The sequence below is a fragment of the Eschrichtius robustus genome, chromosome 12 (assembly GCF_028021215.1).
Source record: "Eschrichtius robustus isolate mEscRob2 chromosome 12, mEscRob2.pri, whole genome shotgun sequence".
NCBI lineage: Eukaryota > Metazoa > Chordata > Mammalia > Artiodactyla > Eschrichtiidae > Eschrichtius > Eschrichtius robustus.
In genome coordinates, this window is record NC_090835.1 from 14,768,592 (window position 1) to 14,789,645 (window position 21,054).

Genomic DNA, 21,054 nt, shown 5'->3' on the forward strand with positions numbered 1-21,054 from the left:
ATTACTTGATCTTTGTCATCTTCTGCTTATTTATCTGTAAAATGGGTTTATAATAGTTCCTGCCTCTTAGTTTTGCTAAATGATATGAGATTTTGAGTAGATGCTCAGTAAATGTTAGCTATCCCCATTGGCAGAATGCATCTAAGAAAATATTCTGTCTCTTCAAGTACTCAGGAAACTATGATGACCCACAGCTAAATCCAGTCTACTGCCTGTTTTTGTAAATAAAGTTTTACTGGAACACAGCAACACACATTTGTTTATATATGATTGCTTTCACGCTGTAACAGCAGAGAGCTTGGCCTGCAAATCAAAGGTATTTACTGCGTGTCTCTTTACACCCCTGGTCTACCCCTTCACCAACACTCCTTCAGACTAATATCTCGATCAAGCCTGGCTGATCTTTATGTGACACAGCCAAGAAGAGGATCTGAGAAAGGAAATTGAAAGTACCCCAGACAAAGGTAACTGCACCATGGAGCAGATAAAAGCCAAACCTAAGAGCATCAGTATGAACTGGAAATATAAATCCTCAGGCATCCAGCGATATTAGAAGAGTGGTACTAGGGGGAAAAGTTGAGAAAGTTGACTTTTAACAGCTATGATCCCCAGACACAAATGAAACTTCTTTTATTTGAAAAACTAAGCTGCTTCAACCCACAGTTTTTTATTAAAGGTATTTGTGAGTACTCTTCCAGTCCCGCACGCAGAAACCATGCACCACCTGAGCCAGGCCACTGCACGTTCAAGCTTTGTGACGCATATGAAGCGAGATTTACCTGCATTACAGCCGTGAAAGGGAAATAAATTCAGTGATTTCATTACTCTCTGTTCAATGAAATCCTTATTTTATTGCTGAGCTTTGACACTTTTTCCAGAACCTCAACTATCTTTCCTCTCACCCACTAAGTAGCAGCAGCACCAAAAAATAATCTGGACATCTGGATATTGCATTCAATAATTTATTGGAATCTCAGTCATACTGCTACAATGAAAGTAGAGGAGATAAAAATAACTTTACCCACACAACAAATAAAGGAATTGGAATAATAGTCTTTTTCTTTTTCTCTCTCTCTCTTCAAAATATTACATTTTATCAATCAGAATCTAACAGCTCTGGGACCAGAACATGCTTTGTTGTTAACAATATCTCAATCACACATATTGCTTTTCCAATACAACTTTCAGGAGACTGATTTGTGATAAAGCTGATATAGGAAATGCAGAGGGGGACAGACATAGAGCCAAATAAATCAGGTTAAAATGAAATTGATGGAATGTACTCAAAGGCAACTCTTCACTCACCTTCTCCAGTTTCGATGCTGCGTTTGGTCTTAATGGCTGCCTTTGAAACCTTTGTACCTGACCTATTCATAGGAAGAATAAAGCACCGAAAACTACTAAGATCTAGGCAGTGCTGCCTTTTTAAAAGTTTGTCTTTAGTTGATAAACAGGCTTTCTCCAGAGGAGAAATATCGCCCTGTGGTACAGTCTTGAGCTTTTTAGAACAGTTTACTGTGTCACCAGCCAGTGTTACAGTCTACCAGGAGGGGCAGGATGAGGGCAGAAGGGAATTATTTAGGGTAATTAGAGTCTTTACTCTTAATTACTACATTGTACTGCCTCCACAGCAAATAACTACTTGGATTTTAAGTGGAAGATGGGCTCTGTCAACACTGGACTATTTAATAAATGAAAATGAGAAAATGTCACAGGACAGAAATGAGAAAGCAAAGCTAGGTGTTTACCTCACGCTCCTTACAGAAATAAATTCTAGGTGAATCACAGATCTAGAAGTAATCAGTGAAATTACAAGGATACTAAAGGGGAATAATTTTATAATCCTGGGCTTTAGAAAATGTGTTTGCATGTGTCACAAAACAAGAAAATTTAAAGGAAATCAGAGATACTTTGAATTACAAAAATATCAATATTACATGCTAAAATTTCTATAAGATAAAAATACCACAAGCAAAATTAAAATAAAAGTTGAAATATTTTAAATAACTTGTAATAGAGAAATATTAATACACTTAGAATAAATCATTTCTGGAAATTAATACGAAAAATCTGAACCCCTCCATACAAAACTAGGCAAAGACCATGTGTAGGAAATTTGCAAAAGAATTTTGGATTTCTAATATGCACATGAAAAGTTCAATTTTATTAGTAAACCAGGACATCCAAATTAAAGCCACAAAAATTTGTAACTTATCAGATGGTAAATGAAAAATTAAGCAATATATACACTTGAGAGGGACTGAGGAAACCGCATACTCAGTGATGCTGCAAGTATAATTTGGTATAACTGTTTTTTAAGGGTTGTTAATCAAGATGTATTCACATTTGAAATGTAAAACTTACATTCCCCAGCAATTCAACTTTCTAGTATCTACTCTAAGGATATAATTGGTCAAATGAGTAAAGGAATATATAATACACGGTCATTATATCACTGTCTAATGTAGTCTAACTAAGCCCATTAACAGTCAGTTACTTAATACGGTAAAGTTCATATAATCAGATACTATGTAGCCATTTAAAAGTGTGTGTATATCTATCTATACTCCTTGATGCCTAATAATTGGAATTATTTTGCATTTATTTTGGGGACCTCTTCTTTCTTTTGAAAATTTCACTCTTGGTGACTTAACCACTCTTATGGCTTCAGGTAATATTTATATGCAATATTTATATGCAATACAGACCTTCACATCTAACTATATGACATCCCTAAAATGGAACTCTTAATTCCTTCCTCAAAGTAGTTCTTCAGTCTTACTCATAAAAAACACAACTATCCATTTGACCATCTTTGATATCATCTTCTCCCTCAAAATTGATATCCCTCCAGCAGCAAACATTGTTAACATCACAAATTCCTCCACAATATCTCCACTTTTCCTTCTCCATTGCTACCCTCTCACCCATGGTTTTCTCATCTATTCAATAACATCTGAACAACTGTATAGCTTCCCAAACTGTTTCATCACTTGCATAATTACAGTCTTTTATATGTTATCACACATATTGGCCAAAGAAATTTAATTAAAAATTAGATTGTATAATCTATTAAATCATGAAAAGATTAAATTAGATAATAAAATCAGTTAAAATGAGATCATGCAATCGATTTCTTAAAATTGTGTGGGGTCCTATTGTTCTTGGAACACAATTCAAAATCCAAAACATGGGCAGTGAGGCCAGCATGACCTGGTCCCTGCCAACCACTTCAGCTTTCTCTCATACCATTCATTTTCTTCAAAAAAGTCCACAATGTCCTCTTTTTCCTAGGTTTGGAATGTCTTAGTTCCTTTCAGCCTCTAAGTCTTTAAATATGTTGTTCCCCCTACATGGAATTTTCTTCAGTGCCATCCCTTGTATCATTTATAGGAGAGTGTTTGCAAATTAGCCCCAATTCCTCACCTCTCACTATATCCACATTCTTTGCAATGTGACTTTGGAGGACCTTTCATCACAAGCGTAGTCTACTTTACCACTGCTTAATCTGGCCTGGCCTTACAACCAAAATGCAGCAGAAGTGACAGGCTGCCAATTCTGAGCCTCTGCTTCAACATAGCTTTGTAATCTTTTGCTCACTCTCTTTCTCTTGGAACCCCACCCATCCACTATGATAAAAGCTGAGACTAACCTGCTGGAGCATAAGAGACTCTATGCAGAAGAACTGAGTCAGTCCAGTTGCCCCAGCCTGGACTGAAAGGACCCAGCAGAATCAGTAGAGCTGCTTATTTCATCCCCAATATATAAGTGAGCACAGATGAGACCAGAAAAACCACCTAGTAACCCAAAGACTTGTGACCAAAAATAAAGGTTTACTGCTATATACCACAGGGGTTTTCACAGACCTACTAGAGAATGGACTTGAGGATATGGGGAGGGGGTGGGGTGAGATGTGACAGGGTAAGAGAGTGTCATGGACATATATACACTACCAAATGTAAAATAGATAACTAGTGGGAAGCAGCCGCATAGCACAGGGAGATCAGCTCGGTGCTTTGTGACCACCTAGAGGGGTGGGATGGGGAGGGTGGGAGGGAGGGAGATGCAAGAGGGAAGAGAAATGGGAACATATTGTATATGTATAACTGATTCACTTTGTTATAAAGCAGAATTTAACACACCATTGTAAGGCAATTATACTTCAATAAAGATGTTTAAAAAAAAAAAAAAAAAAAAAAAAACCACAATGTATCACTGATATTGGATAAACTCTAGTTTTCATCCATCAGAGATTTCATCCATCTTGAGTCCTACTTTCCTGCACCCCCCAATAAATAACCCCTACATTTTAGTCTCTCAGAGTTTCTTCAACTATTTATTAAGGTTTTTATGCTATGTATATATTTAGATGATCCCTTTCCCACTACATACACAGACTCATGATGGCCAAGGACGTGTTTGTTTTGTCAAGCACTGTACCTTCAAAATATCATAGAGTGTCTGACACATGATAGTAGCTCAATAAAAACAAGTTAAATGAATTCATAAATATATGAAAATATCTTTGTAATATATTGTTCCTGAAAAATAAGATTAAATTTTTATTTCCATCCTTGCATAGAAATAGAATAAACTTTATTTTATTCATGTGATGAGATACTATACAACAGTTAAAAGGAAAGAAGGAAACCAGCATGTAGAAATATGACTAACTTGTAAAACTTAGTGTAGAGGGGGAAAAAAAGTTTCAAAAGGAATTGCACTCTGATATCATTTATACCAAGATTTAAAACAAAAGGAATAAAAACACAAAGCCATACTTCAAAATATAATAATTCTGAGGAGAATATAAACATCAATAATTCTATTTATAGAAAGAAAAAGAGTGAAAACCTACTTCAGTATTTATTAAGATCTCAATTTTGTGCAGACCAACACTACTGAGTTAAGAGAATAAATAAAAATACAAACATTCCTTTTCTTGCTTTCAAAAATATAAGAGTAAAGGGTATGGCATCACGATGCTGGGCGGGGTTAGGTGAGGTGGTGTGAGAGCTGATGCTGAAGGGGTTTTGTCAGCTGACAAAAGAGAATGCTTGAAATAGATTAATTAGATTAGACCATCCACATTGTATCCATTTCTATACCTGTCTCTAAATAAAATTTAGCAGTCCAGTGGAGAAAATGCAGAAATTAAGCATCTGACTTAACCAGATTTATCCAAGCAATACCTTCTTCCAACAGGGAATCTTTGTTAAGGATATGCCCTGAGAAGATTATTTACGCCCTGGACTGAGCCAAACACCAACAGGATTTAGAATGGTCCAACTTGGAGGTTCTCAGAGATGCATGTTACCAGTCTCTGTGAGTCTCCTCAAGTCATCTTGACAAGAAGGAGCCCTCTTTGCATGCAGTTTTACATGTAGTTTGGCATTTCCAAAATCTTATTCCCCAGAAGTAAAATGAGCATCTTAGTCAGAAAACTTGAATTTTAAAAGAAAGATCATTACTATCAAACTTTGAGAATTCTGAAATCCAGACACTTTAGAGAAAGAAAGTAGTTGGACCATTCTATTATTGATTACTACTAATGAGGGAAAAGGCACACAAAAAGAAAATCACACACCTGTATGCTTATCCTTGGAGGACAGCACACAGTCAGACTCAGGAAAAGTGAATTTCAATACAGAAAGAGGGTGATGACATATATTTAAAGAGAAAGGCAAGCTGGGTGATGCCTAAAAAGTGGGAATAGGTTGTGAGATTAAAAAAAAAAAAAAAGGCCAAGACTTTGAAGACTTTGTGGGGGAAGAGAAACCCAACACAGTAACATCTTTGAATTTCATGATTACTTCCCTTCCCTATCTTAATGTTAAGTGACAGTAAGGTCCCACTTGATGTCAGTGTTTATGAATTAAAAATGAGACCAGTTGTCATGGTTGGACTTTTCTCTGGGTGAAAATTCTGTTTTGGATTTCACCGTGGTTAGGTTTTCACCAGATGAATAAAATGAAGGAAGAAATGAACAGTTGAGTCAGGGGTAACTGGAAAAAAATGGTTTCAACGGTAAATCAGGGAATATAGTCTGGTTAAAAAGAGAATGACGACACGGGGTGGGAGAGGGACAGCGGGTAGTTGTTAGGATTAATATAGGATCCAATGAGTCGAAGTGTGGTTGGAGTCCATGGACTATAATAGGGGCAGTGAGCTAGAGAGTTAAGAAGTGGTGTTCCAGAGTTGGGAAGGTTGAAAATTAGACATGGGTGAAGCTTGGCATTTTAGATAGTGACAAGGTTTCGGAGTCAGCTTGACAGGGTGGCGTTTGGCTAAGGTAGAGAGATGAACAAGGTCAATGGAAGATAAAAAATCAAGGAACTGAGAAATCAGGTTATTGAATACTGAATGCTGACTGTAGTGAAAGATGAAATGGCCAAGAATATGACAAGAGTGTTTTGGTGAAATGAACAATAAGCTAGGAGGTAAAGTCTCCAAGGAATGATGGGATGATCTGGAGTGAGAACATGAAGACAACATGGGTAGCATAGTCTAATGGCCATGATTCTAGTGACTGGGGCATTAAATATGAGAGGAAGGTCATCTAGAAGTGGCACTGAGGAAAAAGGGGGACTCTATCCTCACTCACAGACTGGGTAGTAAGAGGACATGGGACACACTGCTATATTTAAAATAGATCACCAACAAGGACCTACTATATAGCACATGGAACTCTGCTCAATACTCTGTAATAACCTAAATGGGAAAAGAATTTGAAAAAGAACAGTTACAAGTATATGTATCACTGAATCACTTTGCTGTACATGCGAAACTAATACAACATTGTTAATCAAGTATACTCCAATATAAAATAAAAATATTAAGAAAAAGAGGACCTGGGAGAAAATAGTCACAAGTTTGGGGGAATACAAGAGAAGCAGCATCCTCAGATGAAAGCCAAATTTCAGTTGATGCAACCCAGTGAGGAGGAAGTCAGCAAAGGTTAAGGGTATAAGGATTCGGCTGATGACTGACTTGGTTTCACGAAGTCCAGGGAAGAACTTTAGCAGCTAGGGGAGGGTTGGCAAATGGGGTCAGAAATGGGAACAAGCAGAGTTACGTGTAGATGAGGGTTTGGGCAGTAAGGGGTGACCTTGGAACTCTAGGCTTATTACAGTGCCCTATGTACAGCGCAGTGGAGGCCCAGCATATCAGAGTTGGTAATGTCAAGGCAAATACGGGGGCAAGGATACGTGCTTGGGGATGCGTGGTGGAGAGTCTTGTCGAAACACCCTCTCCACTTCTGCTGGGACAGCGTGGAGTTGAGGGGAAGGGACACTTATTCGGAGCATCACAGACTGACGCTTCCTTCTGTTAACCACAGAAAGAGAGGTGGAGGGCAGAGATGAGATAACTGGGACCACAGGCAGTAAGATGCTTCTTTAGGACACCTGACACTGGGGATGCTTGTGTTGAAAGCCTGACTTCTGCTGTCAGTCAGAGCCAGGTTTAAAATCCTGGCTCTGCCGCACACTTGCTGGGGGAATTTAAGCAAGCCCGGGAACTGCTTTTCCCAGGGCTTGGCTTACTGGATACGTATTAACTTTTATTAATATTAATATTTATGTTAATAACCATAGTCAAGGCCCTAAACCTGCTAGACGTGCCAAAAAGAAATGTCATAAACTTCGATGTTTGACTCAGCCAGATTTTGTTCCTTTTTAAATGAAAACACTAGGATTACTTTCTAAATGAATCCTGAGAACAGTACAAAGACAAAAACAGAAAGCTGAGAGGCAACTGTGGGGGGGAACAGCCCCCTAGCACAGTTGTTTACATTTGATTACTTTTGCTTAAAACTGATGAAATAATTAAAATAAATCCTTTGTGCTCAAGGGATAGAACCCTAGTAAGATAAACTCTAGTAGCTCTTATGCATGGGATTTCTGGAAGAATTAAATGAAAGTTATATAATCCCCATTCATAAAATAGAATTAATTTATGCAAACCAACTCATTAATATGCATGTGAAAGTAGATCTGTCAACTTAAGTATTCTCAGATAGGTGGGGAAACACCCTGCAGTTGACTCCTTAAGTCATGCCTGTAGATCTAGACTTTCTCATTTGCATTTTCTGATGTCATAAGTAGAAATTTCTGACAGGGGACTATAGTTTGAAAACCTATTGTTTTGGTTGATGCTCAAACACACTTTTCTTGTTCTATATTCCAAAGGCATTGATATTTTTTTTTTAAGTAAGTCTATAGTTATATTTGAGCAGGTGCACAAACACCGAAAATAGAGTTTACTTTGCTCACTGCCTCCACCTGTGTTTGTCACGTAGTAGGTGCTCAATAAATATGCATTATTTGAATGTGGAAATAAATATGTTAATGGCCATCTTAGAGTTTGGAAATATAGATTAACATTTGCTTTTCCCCTGGATTTATGTAGACCATATCATAGCTGCCTTTTTATATCACCTTGGGTTAACCTCTACATGCTGCTATTAGATTGTCTTTAGGCACTAACATAAGTCTTATTTTGAGACTGTATTTCCTACTCAATATGGTATTGAGGCCAGCAACGTATGTGTCACCTGGAAGCTTGCTAGAAACTTAAACTATTGGCACCCCCCTTTGGCCTCTTGAAACGGAACTTACATTTAATAAGGTCCCCAAGTGATTTGTATGCATATTAAATTAACATTTGACAAGCACTAGTTGAATGATTAGGGAAGTGGGTTATAACATCAAGAATCTCTGGCATTACATCTCACCTACACTATTTTCTAATGACCCTAGGCATGTTACTCCACTTCTCTGAAGTTAATTTTCCTCGTCTATAAAACTGGGTTTATAATGGTAGCTTCTGTGTTACATGGTAGTTTGAAGGATTAAACTAAATTATCCTCTTTAGCTAGAAAGAACTGTTGAGAAGGCTGTGACTTCCTTTTAGGAACATATATGTAAGCATCCATCATAGAGGATGTACTCAGTATCATAAAACTTGAAATGCTTATGTGCCTTATTTTTATAAATTCCCATCATTCCCTGGCTCCTACAAGAATGGAGAAGGGGGTAACATAAATGTAACACCACCAGTTCAGGAAGCAGAACAACTTTCTTCCCAAACCATCAATCTCGCAAGTATAGGAAAAGGCACAGGCTCATGGAAGCACACCAAGAAATGCCCAGGAAAAATATTCTAACCTAGTTTTCTGAAATAGGTAGGCAGGACCTCTGGACTGAGTTATGCTTTGTGAGCCTTCCACCAAGAAAAGCCACATAATATGTGAATAAAGCAAGCATTGGTTTCACCTGAAGTTTGAAAAATTTAGCAAGTCATTTCTATTGCCTGTGCAGAGGACCTATTGTGGTGGTGTTACAGCTATAGCCAGAGATTGGTGAGATTTGCAAATAGAGATAGTGACATTGGCTACAGTGATAGTAAACTAGGCACATAGTTTAGGAAGCCTCTTAACTAACACTATGGAAGAGGCTTAAGGAGTATCTAATGAATGTGAGCTATTATTTTTAAGATATGATATAAGAAGCCACCGTAAGAAATCCAATGTTGTAAGCATTTGAGCAGGTTTGTGAGGGGAATGTGATCCACTGAATCACCCACTTTGCTCTTGAGGATTCACAAGAGAAGCTTCTCTCAGGTTCTAGAGTCAGAGTGATTACGCTTATAGGAACAATTGGCATGTTTTTATCCCCTGAAAGATATGAACCCTTTTTTGCCTTGGCCACTGAAAAGCTCGAGTTTAGTAATTGGATATGACTTTATGATATGAATTTTTATTCCCTTTATATGTTATTTGAGATATTTTTCCCCTTGAGTTTAGTTTACAAATTGAACCTCATTTTAATCCATATCATCTATTTTAATAACGCCCAGATATCAAGACTAATTATAAGACTGTTGTAATTGAGTGTGGCATTTGCACAAAGATAGACAAATATAACAATGGAAGAGAGAAGAGAGAGCCTAAATGCAGTCCCAAGCAGCGGGTATGCATGCTTGATTACCTTCAGAGATGGCACTATAGAACTGCGAGGCAAGGGCTGCATTTTTAATATCTTGGTTGGCTCGATTGGATCCCTATGAAGATATATATATATATATATATATATATATATATATATATATATATATATATATATATAGAACCTACCTTACACCATGCCAATAAATAAATAAATAACTTCCAGGTGCATTGCAATTTTAAATATGAAAGACAAGACAATAAACTGTAGAAGATAATATAGGACAGTATCTTCATTTAATCAGGGCAGGAAAATGTTTCTAAAACTTTTTACAAAAAGCATCATTACATGTAGGAAACAACGGATAAATTGGACTATATTAATTTGAAAATTTCTGTTTATCAGAGACATGATTAAGAGAGTATAAAAAGGCAAGCCACAAGGTAGGAAAAGCTATTTCCCTACATAAAACCAACACTGTGCTCATATCTAGAATCAGTCACTAAGAAAAAGAAAGACAGCTCAATAGAAAAATGATTTAAATTTTTTTTAAAGGGGGGGAGGCTTTGCATGTAGCCAATACACATGTAAAAGGTGCTCAAGTTCATTAGTTATTAGGAAATGTAAATTAAACCCAAATGAGATACCCTTACATATCCTCCCCAAAAGCTAAAATTTAAAAAAGAGTGACAATACCAAGTGTTGTCAAAAAAACATTACTGGTAAGAGGATAAATTAATAAAACCACTGTAGACAATAGTTGGCATTATCTTTTAAAGTTGTAAAGATGCATACCCAAATGCCCTATAATTAATTCTACACTATGGTATATACAACAGAGAAATGTATACACAAATGTACCGAAGATAGATACATGATTATTCATAAAGAATTATTCATCTTTGCCTCTAGAAACAATGCACATTTCCATTAAGAGCAGAAGTCATTCATAAATTGTAGTATATTCGTACAATAAAATATTATATATCAATGGAAATTAATGATCTACAGCTACCCACAACAACATGGATGAATCTCACAAATACTGTCGGCTACAAAGCCAGACTCGAATATATATTGTATGGTTTTATTCATATAAAATTCAAAAAGACAATATTTAATTATATATTTACAAGTCAAGATAGTGGAGAAGAGAGAGAGAGAGTAGTAACAAGAAGGGTAGACCAGGGGAGGGCCTTCTGGAGTGTTCCCAGTTTTCTGTTTCTGAATCTGGTTTAGTACTACTTCACTGATCTATGTACGTTTTGTAATTTTCTTGTATGTGTTTTGCTTCTTGGAAAAGATTGTATATAAATTAATATGTTAAAACATGATGAACATTTCCAGAGGTTGCCACCAAATCCTCTTTATCATTTGAATTTACTTTTTAAACATTTAATTCTAGTCTGCCATTTTGGTAACACATTAATAATAAACCCCAGAAAATAGTTCATCTGATTCTTTAGTACAAATAAAAATTTTGCTGTGATTCCTGACCAAATTTATAAATCTCAAAAGCAAAATCTCTACAGGCTATGTTCAAAACTTCCTCAAAATCATTTGTCAGATAGCATAAGAGTAATAAATAAGCACTTCAGCTTTGGGTTTCTTTCTCAGTTTTACAAATCAGAAAATCTCAGTTTTGATCAGATGAATACCTTACTTTCTAACATTGTCTTCTCCCACCCCAACTCTTTGCCTGTGCAGCTCGAATGTTGCAATTTTATTCAAATGGACCAAAAAGACTAGGTCCTGCTGAATATGAGTAGAGGTGAGGGGTAAGAGAAGGCCTGCATTTTTAAAAAGTATCATTTCTGATAAGATACATAAATAGATGTCCAGCAGTGATGATGAAGAGAAAATGAGGCTGAAACATTGGATAATCCACTCTCCTGTTGATTGAAAAAAATAAAAATAATAGTGGCTTGCTGTAATTCCACCATGCAGCTGCTCTGAGTCCATTTGTTTAAGGCTTAAATTATTTTTAAAAGCGAAGACAAACTCTTCTCCTTTTTATGATACCCACTGATGGTTATTACATTAAGATAAATTCAGAGTATTAAATCCATTGCTACATTGTTTAGTGCTGTTTCCAAAATGATCATTAAAAATCAATACTAATTTATCAGATTTCTTGTATTTAATAAATTAAATATTAAAAATATTAAATTAAATTAAATTAAATTAAATTAAATTAAATTAAATTAATTAAATTAAATAAATTAAATATTAAAAATATTTCTTTACCCACTTTGTTTAGGTACTTTTCTGATGTACAAAAAAAAAAAAAAAGGTTAAAAACCATCTAGCATTTACATTTATAAATAGATACGCATTACCCACTTAACACACACTTCACAATTATCAGAGCCTTCACAATTTCCAAATGCGTTTTTAAGTGTTATTTTTAAAACCCCTTCTCTTGGGTTTTAATTTGCTTTTCAGATATAAATGCACTTTGTCACTATATCATCAGGATCATGTATAACTGTTTTTATATTTCTTATATATGAAAAATTATTAAAGGCATTCTGAATTCATCAGTACCCAATGAAGATTTTTAAATTTATTTCTAAATGTGAGAGGGTTTTTGTTGTTGTTTTTCATGCTTGTACAGACCCTGGGCAAGAGACAGAAATAAAAACACACGTCACCTACAAATACACAGATATCTTAGAAATCCTTCTCGAAAGAGCCAAAGTCCTTTATATCATTACTTTTACCTGGAGACCTTTTCTGTTGTTCTCTGACTATGGTTTTTGGATTCATGTGGATTCTGTTTTACTTCCTCTATCTACAAATAAATGTATATTTAAAAATTATTTTCAGATGGAGATGTGAGAAATTCTAGGTCTGTGGTAGGTTGGTGACCTTGGGCAAGTAACATAGTTGCCCCACTTTGAATTTCTTTAATTTTTTCATCTGTAAAACATGGTTTAGGAGAGCTTACAGGTATAGAATAAAGATGAACAGCATTGCAGTTATAAAACCCTTGGCATTTCTCTGGAAAAAAAATTATGGTGATTGTAAACGCCTGCATGTTTATAGCCTTTAAAAAGAAATATTATTGCATTTTAACCTTGAGCCACCTAAAATCAACCCTGTGACACGGAGCAAGAATCCTTTAACCCCATCCTACAAGTGTTAGAAATGAGGTTTGGAACATCCCTAAATATGTGTACCGTGGTTTTAATAACATTAGTAATATCATTAATTTATCAGACTGATATTTTTAAGGGGAAAAGTATGTGGCGTTTTCAAACAACGTTCTATAAATAACTTCAAAATTCTTAACATCAAAGTATTTCCATTGTTCATAGTATAAGTACTGAAGTCCCAAACTTGGGCTATTAATAGTTGCATGGGCAGACCTCTGCCAAGCTCTCCATCAACAACTCACAGCAATATATCAGGTGCCCTTACCCACTGCTCTACATGTAATCATAAGTATTTGGGCCTTACAGTAAACCTACATAAAGTGGGTACTACTGACACCTCCATTTTACACGTAAATTCACACCTGTGCACAATGTTACACTGAGTGGGGAATATTTTTCAAACTTAGGCAGTTCATGCCTGGTACCTCTGCCTAAAAGCTTCATGATATGAGGGAGTTCTGCAGGTTTCTCTGGCATCTCCTAATATCACCCAATCATTCCATTATTTGTAGATTAAGCTTGGAAATAAAAGGTCTCCAAAATTTGGATATACCTGGCTCCAAATTATGTTTCAGCCTTGTCCTAGAAAACCGGTTATTTCTAAATCATGGCCTTTCACATTCCAGGTACCCTGGCCTGGTTTTTGCCATTGCCCTCGCATTTTCTCTAATGCTTGAGACTTGTTTGCATTTGCATTTCCTCTCACTCTCCTGTCAACCTGAATGTTCTCCTCCACCTACTTTCTGTGTTTGGAACACAAACTAATATTCCAAGGCTCAGTTCAAGCCCAATTGCCTTTGGAAGGCTTCCTTTGCCCTTTGTCCAATCCAGACAAACTTTACTACTTCCTTCTCTGGTCTCCCTTATAGGTTACATCTCACGTCACCTGATGCTTTTTTTGAGGAGGTACAGTGGGCAGTAAGAACTTGGACTCCAGGTTCTGACTGGCTGGGTTTGAATACTGACTCTGCTACTTATTATGTGTGTGATTTTGGGCAAGTTAGTTAATTCTTCTGTGGCCTCAATCTGCTCATCTGAAAATGGGATTATAGTAACTTCATAGGGTTGTTGTAAGGCTCATTGATGTTAATTTACATAAAAAGCTCGGAACGGTGCCTGCTATATAATACATACTATGCAAATGCTAGCAATTTCTTTCCTTTTTTTCTTGCACACAAGATTTCACCTGCCTGCTCTGTGAAGACAGGGAACAGCTATTTCTTATCTATCATTTAATCTTTAGTCCCTAGCACAGTGCTTGATGCATATAAATAAGGTGTTTTCTGGTTGCTTGGTGGATGAATAAATAAATGACCATTCATTTATTCAACTAGTCTAGCTTCAGTCTAGCTAGGCTAGGAGGCTCCAGCAATAATGGAACAAACTTATGTGAAATGGTATCTGTGATTAAATTTTAAATAGTGCAGGACCAAAAAAGCCCTATTCATAAGTAACTTTTATCCCAATGTTGATCTGTTCATTGGTAGAGTTATATATTATGAGTGTCTAAAAAAAATACAGCTCAGTGAAATCATGGATTTCTTTCAAAATGCCTATCTTTTTTACTCAAGGATGACATTTTAAACAGCAATGACAGATGCAATGTTCTCTCACACAAGTACAGAGTAATTCATTAACATAGATATGAAAGGAAAAAGTCTACATTCAACCTTTACCACCAAAGTCCTTGAGAAATAAAAGAAATTCAAAGCAGCTACGAGTGTAGCTTGTAAAAAGTCAAACTGGTGTTATCATTCAAGAATACCAGGGTGATAACAGGAGCTTTTGATGACTAGACACTTGCTGAATTTGATTTAGGGTTGAGGTTGGGTAGAGGAAGAAGAGAAGAGCTTAAATTAGAATCTATCTGAGAATTTGGAATGACAGAATCTTATGTGGAAGAACTGAAGGAGACTTTTGCAATTAAATAGTTCAAAACATACTTTTGATAAGTCCACAGAGATGACTGACTTGTCTGAGTAACATAGCTGGTTAAAGACAAATTTGATTTAGGAGGATTTTTCATAACAGAGTTTTTTTATATTTGGGCTGCATTTCAGGATGGTTTCATGGTGGGATGATTCAAGGTGAGGCAGACTCTAACAGGCTGAGTCTAATATAAACTCCAAGGGTGCTTTTGAATTTCTGAACATCAGGACAGAAGTTGCAAACAGCAGTCATCAATTATCTAGATGTATTTATCTACAGAGTCTCTCCCGTGGACAAGTTAGGTACTGAAAGGCTGGTCATAGTTCATTTGTTCTGAAGGTCAAAGTGGCACTATACAATTGACTGCCAACTGGTAGGAAGCAGAGTTGTTGACACAATTTTATTTTGATGTATAGCTTTGTTCTTACCTATGGAAATTCATATTAGGGCTTCTGGACGCAATTTCTCTGTCAATAAGAAGATCAAATATCTTATATTAAATGTTTAGTGTCTGTCTTACTTTGGGTTCCTTAGAAGCAGAGTCTGATGCAGAGATTCAGGGTGTTGATTTATTGAGGAAGCACTCCCAGGAGAAATGGAGGGATGGAAACTGGATAGATCAAGGGAAGGGGCTAAGCAAGAAGGTGTCTCAGCTGTTGTCTAGCTCCATCCTGACCCCATGGGGAGCTCTAGGGCATGCATTGAAGAACAGGGGCAGCTGTGGGCATTAACAGCTGGGCCCACTGCCCGTTAAAAGGGATCTGGACCTGGCACCAACAGCATCTACCACCAGGCTTATTGTGAAGGTTACTGTCCTACAGATATGGCTTATTATTTCAGCAAGGATTATACCAATAGCAAATGAAATAAAGAAAGAAGGTCCACATAATTTGTGTGGGCAGTGTTTGAAAAGGACCGAATACCTTAATACAGAAGCCATGAGTTTTAGAATCTGAACCTTTATACTCAAGTTACAACTGGTTCTCTAACAGTATACTTTTTAAAAAGTCCCAATCTCAGTGAGCCTCAGGCTTCTAATCTGTAAAATGGGGACAACAATAGCATCTTCCTCTTATGGTTGTTCCACAGTTCAAGAAAGGTAATATATGTCAAATACCTAAAAGTCTTGAAAACTAGGGAACAGCTGGTCTGGAGAAAGTTTTAAAATGTAAACTAGATTTTTTTATGAGTAACTGTAGCAGTTTGAAATATGTAGATGTTTGGCCAACTTGAGAGAGGAAATGAAAATATAAAAAGAAGAATTAGAGTTACCGTTTCCTGAGTGCCTATAAGGGACCAGGGGTTTCACATTCATTACCTCAGTTAATCCATTTCACTGTCCTATGGATGCTGCTGTAATTCTCATTGTATACATTTCATAAAAGAGGCTTAATATTGTTAAGAGGTGACCTAATATCATACTAATGGTTGTTTTACAGAGAGAGAATTTGAACGCAGATCTCTTTGTATTGAAAATATTAGCATTTGGCCACCATTGTTGCGATGTTCAGAAAGGTACAAAAGCCTTTCTAGCAAACTAGACAATGTTGAAAATTTATGAAGGTGGTGGTAAGAACTCAAATTAAGTTGAAGGTGCGGCTCTTGCACTTTAGAAACTTTCCATTTGGTTGGAGACTTGCATTTGGATTCTACTTTTTCTGTGCAAAGAAACGGAACAGATACTTAATAAGGAAAACTTACTCTTTTTTTTTTTTTTTTTTGATAATTATGGGAGGAAAAGAAGCCAACTGAAATGATTACTTTTATTCCACTGAATTCTGATGATATCATTTTTTAAAGACTTGTGGTAAAATACGTATAACATAAACTTTACCATTTAAACCATTTTAAGCGTACAGTTCTTTAGTATTAAGTACATTCGCATTGTTGTATAATCCCCATCCATCTCCAGAATTTTTTAATCAATCCAAACTAAATCTCTGTACTCATTAAACAATAACTCCCCATTTTCCTTCACCTAGTCCATGGAAGCCACCATTCTACTTTCCGTCTAGGAATTTGCCTAGTCTACTTACCTCATATAAATGGAATCCTACAATAAGTATCCTTTTGTGTGTGTCTTATTTCACTTAGAAAAATGTTTTCAAGGTTCATACATGGTGTAGTATGTAATAGAATTTTAAAATTTCCTTTTTAAAGTTGAATAATATTCTGTTGTATGTTTATACCACATTTTGTTAATGCATTTATCTGTTGATGGGCATTTGGGTCCTTTCTACCTTTTACCTGTTATATATAATGCCACTATTAACATGGGTATACAAACATCTGCCTGGGTCCCTTCCATCCTTTGAGGCATTTACCTAGAGGTGGAATTGCTGTGTCGTGGTAATTCTATGTTCAAGTTTTTAAGGAACTGCTATGCTGTCTTCCACAGTAGATGTACCATTTTACATTCGCACCAGTAATGCACAAGGATTCCAATGTTTTCACATCCTTGCCAACTCTTGTTATTTTCTGCGTGTGTGTGTGCGTGTGCGTGCGTGTGTGTGTGTGTGTATTTAAAATAATAGCCATCCTAATGAGTGTGAAGCAGCATTTTCTGGCTCTGATTTGTATTTCTGTACTGATTAGTGATGTTCAGGATGTTTTCATAGCGAAACAAATTCCCAATTGGATATTTCTCTTCTATTATGTTCTCTCTTTTTCTTTCTGACTCTCTTCTCTCTGTCTCTCTATTTCTCTGCCTTTCTCTTTCCCTTCCTCTCTTTTTGGAAGAGTAACCTTATTAATGAGATTATGCATAGATTTGCATGTGGATACAGATGTAATTTCTTTGAATGAAATTTCAGAAAACCTATTTTGCAAAATTAATATCCTGTATCTCTTAAATGAGATTGGAAGAAAGAATTTGTAAGTGGAGTCTTCTGGGCTGTAAGTCATCAACCTTTTTTTTTTTTTTTTTTTTTTTTAATAGAAAGCTTTCTGCTTTTTTCCATGGTCTATGTCTTGACTTATGGTGTTTTTTTGTTTTTTGTTTTTTGTTCTTTTTTAAAGGATGTTTTAATTAATTTATTTATTTTTGGCTGCATTGGGTCTTCCTTACTGCGTGTGGGCTTTCTCTAGTTGCAGTGAGCCAGGGCTACTCTTCATTGTGGTGCATGGGCTTCTTATTGCAGTGGCTTCTCTTGTTGCAGAGCACGGGCTCTAGGCGTGTGGGCTTCAGTAGTTGTGGCACGTGGGCTCAGTAGTTGTGACTCGTGGGCTTAGTTGCTCCATGGCATGTGGGATTTTCCCGGACCAGGGCTCGAACCCACGTTCCCTGCATTGGCAGGTGGATTCTTAACCACTGTGCCACCAGGGAAGTCCCCATCAACACTTTTTGATTCATCTTTAAGATCTTTGTGCTCATTTGTACAAAAAGTAAACCACTCAGACTTGCATAATAGCAGTGACAAAGCTAGACCTGGTATTTTCACCTTTTGAAAAGAAGTTATTTACTACTTGGAATGAACAACTGACTTAAGTAAGGTGGCAAGAGTACTTATGAAATACAGGAAATGAAGGGAGATACTTTATAGGTGATTAAAATGTGTTGGTTATGTTTAGGGTTGATTCAAGAGATAATTACACTCAACCAAATCTCTCCATGGACCTAGTAGGAAATGTTTCAGGCATGGGACCACTATAGATACTGGACACAAAAGGCAGAATGATGTGGTTCTTTTTTTGTTTTTGTTCTTGTTTTCAAGTTTAAGACTTGGAACATAAGATCCTTTAAGTCTGCAGGAGAAAGATCAGCTAATGCATGTAGGCCATTCTTCTTTCTGCATGAATAGTAATAGAAACGATTTTAGGGATCAACAGTCATGCACCTTCAACTCAAAAAAAGGAAAATTTTGTGAAGAGACAAGGAAGTCAGCAAGGACAGAAGAATTGATTTTCCCGTTCATCCAAATGAAAGCATACAATTTCTTCTTAATTTAAACCTTTCCTCTTTTTTTAGCAAAGAGAAAATATGATTTAACTTTGAAAAACTTCTGGTTACACATATTTTTAAAAGCAGAAAAAACGTGAGAAAAAATAATGTAGGGGATTAAAAATATATATTTTTTGTTTAAGAAGAGGAACAAAGAGGAGGAAATAGATGGCCATGTAAAGCATAGTGCATTGATTTTCATCATAGGTATTCAGTTATTTTCAAGAATGGAAAGAATCCATAGCTTTAGAGAAACTCCAGGGTATAGCACATAAATGTGCTGTATGTGTTTTCCGTTGCCAGAAAGTCAAATTTATTCTTATGCAATCTGATCCAAATCATGTGTATCTTCTAGGGTTATCTCCTATCCAAGTAGGAGATATAATTATTTTGGCAGGATCATTGAAAGTCTATGGAGCAATTGTTTACTTCTGTAAAATAAGTTTCTTATTAGTATTTTGCTTGCTATTATTTTTCCAAGTGCTGGTCTTAGCTGAAGTGCAGAAATCAAGTATTGTGTTTATCTTTACCGTAAGGTTCAAGCAGCCATCAGCCTTTGTTCAGATTCCATTTAGCTCTATAAACTTTTGCATTATCCTTTGATTTCTGCAGATATAAATACATTCAGATACACTTAGTAACGCTTGTGTGTATGTATACATGTGTATATATAGGACCACATACATATATGTACATATGTATAATGTGTGTATATTTATGACCGCATGCATATATATACATATATACATATGTGTGTGTATGTGTGTATTTATTTCTGAATATGTTTATATACATATTCAGAAACAATGCCATCCCCAGAATGGTCAACATAGGGGAACTATGTGTAGAACAAGGCATATTTGGAACACAAGACCTGCAATGGGAAACAGACCCAATTGTTAATTTATATATCTAGTGATGACTAAAGCAGTTCTACAAGGTGGGCTTTGGACATATATTTTATTTTTTAAATTTCAAAATAATTACTTTTTCAAAGTAACAGAAGCATAGACCTTTTCATGAGGGCTGCAAAGAGTAGCTTCTCACGCTTTGGCCCCTGATACATCCTCTGAGGTGGACATGGGTAGGGATTGGGTCAGGGAGGGGGTACAAAAGGAGACATTAAAGGCTTCTACTTCATCCATATCAACAGATGTAATTACTTTCAAACAAGGCTTTCCCTGGATCCAATATGAAACATTTCAGCCCCTGGAAACACTACATAAAAACTATATAAGGAGCAGTATGTCTATTGTTCATCTGCTAATGTCCCCAAATGCCACCAAGGTAATTATTTGGATGACATTTTTGTGATGCAGCTGGACATTGTTACAGTTAATATAAAGTCTGCCTTTGGCAACCACTTTATTTCCACCTACATCAAAGTGTGGATGCATGATCACTTTTCCTGGGAGAATACTTGCCTCCCCCAAAAGACATCTCTGCCCTCAGCTTTTGCTTCGTGTGCTCTGCATACTAATACCCAATGCAAAAGAAAAAGGAAAAAGAGTAATATATATAATCTTTATCTTAATATGTATATCTGGAACTTTCAGAGATGTCTCTAAATATAATTCACAAAACACAATAACACCGATATTTCCTTCTTTTTTTGAAACAGATTTCAGCTATCCCCAGGAGTCTGAATTCACAAAATGCACACTGTTAAAACTTTTTGCTTCTATAAATTCATATTTGCTCGCAAAGAGCATATGATTGGCAAAGCTGGATTTTTTTCTACTATGATTATAATAAAAATATATTTTTACAAACATAAAGATTATAGATTTTTCCCACAAACTCACATGCAAATTGCAGCTTCGCCTTCTGGCTCAGAATTGTCCCCAGAGGGTTGGTGGCCAGGCACTGGTACGTGCCAATATCTTGATCTGTGCGCGGGCTACTGATTGCCAAACTGCCTCCATCCAACCTGTAGTGATAGCTCATGGTAAAATCAATATCTGTGCCATTTTGCTTCCACCTTCAAGGAAAAGAAAATCAAATCATGTTTCTAATATACAGAGCTGACCACTCTTGTCTTAAACAACATGCACCTGTAATTCCTGAGACTGTTAAAATG

At 36.2% G+C, this 21,054-nt stretch overlaps 1 protein-coding gene across 4 annotated transcripts in view; it reads right to left on the reverse strand.

Annotated features, from left to right (window-relative positions):
• CNTN6 (contactin 6) overlaps positions 1–21,054 on the reverse strand; it is a 155,775-nt gene that overhangs the window by 129,201 nt on the left and 5,520 nt on the right. For all 4 annotated transcript variants that reach the window (XM_068557769.1, XM_068557770.1, XM_068557768.1 and 1 more), the window contains exon 2: positions 20,780–20,955. In XM_068557769.1, coding sequence (XP_068413870.1) covers positions 20,780–20,921 — 142 coding nt within the window. In that variant the 5' untranslated portion in view covers positions 20,922–20,955. The remainder of the gene's footprint in view (positions 1–20,779; positions 20,956–21,054) is intronic.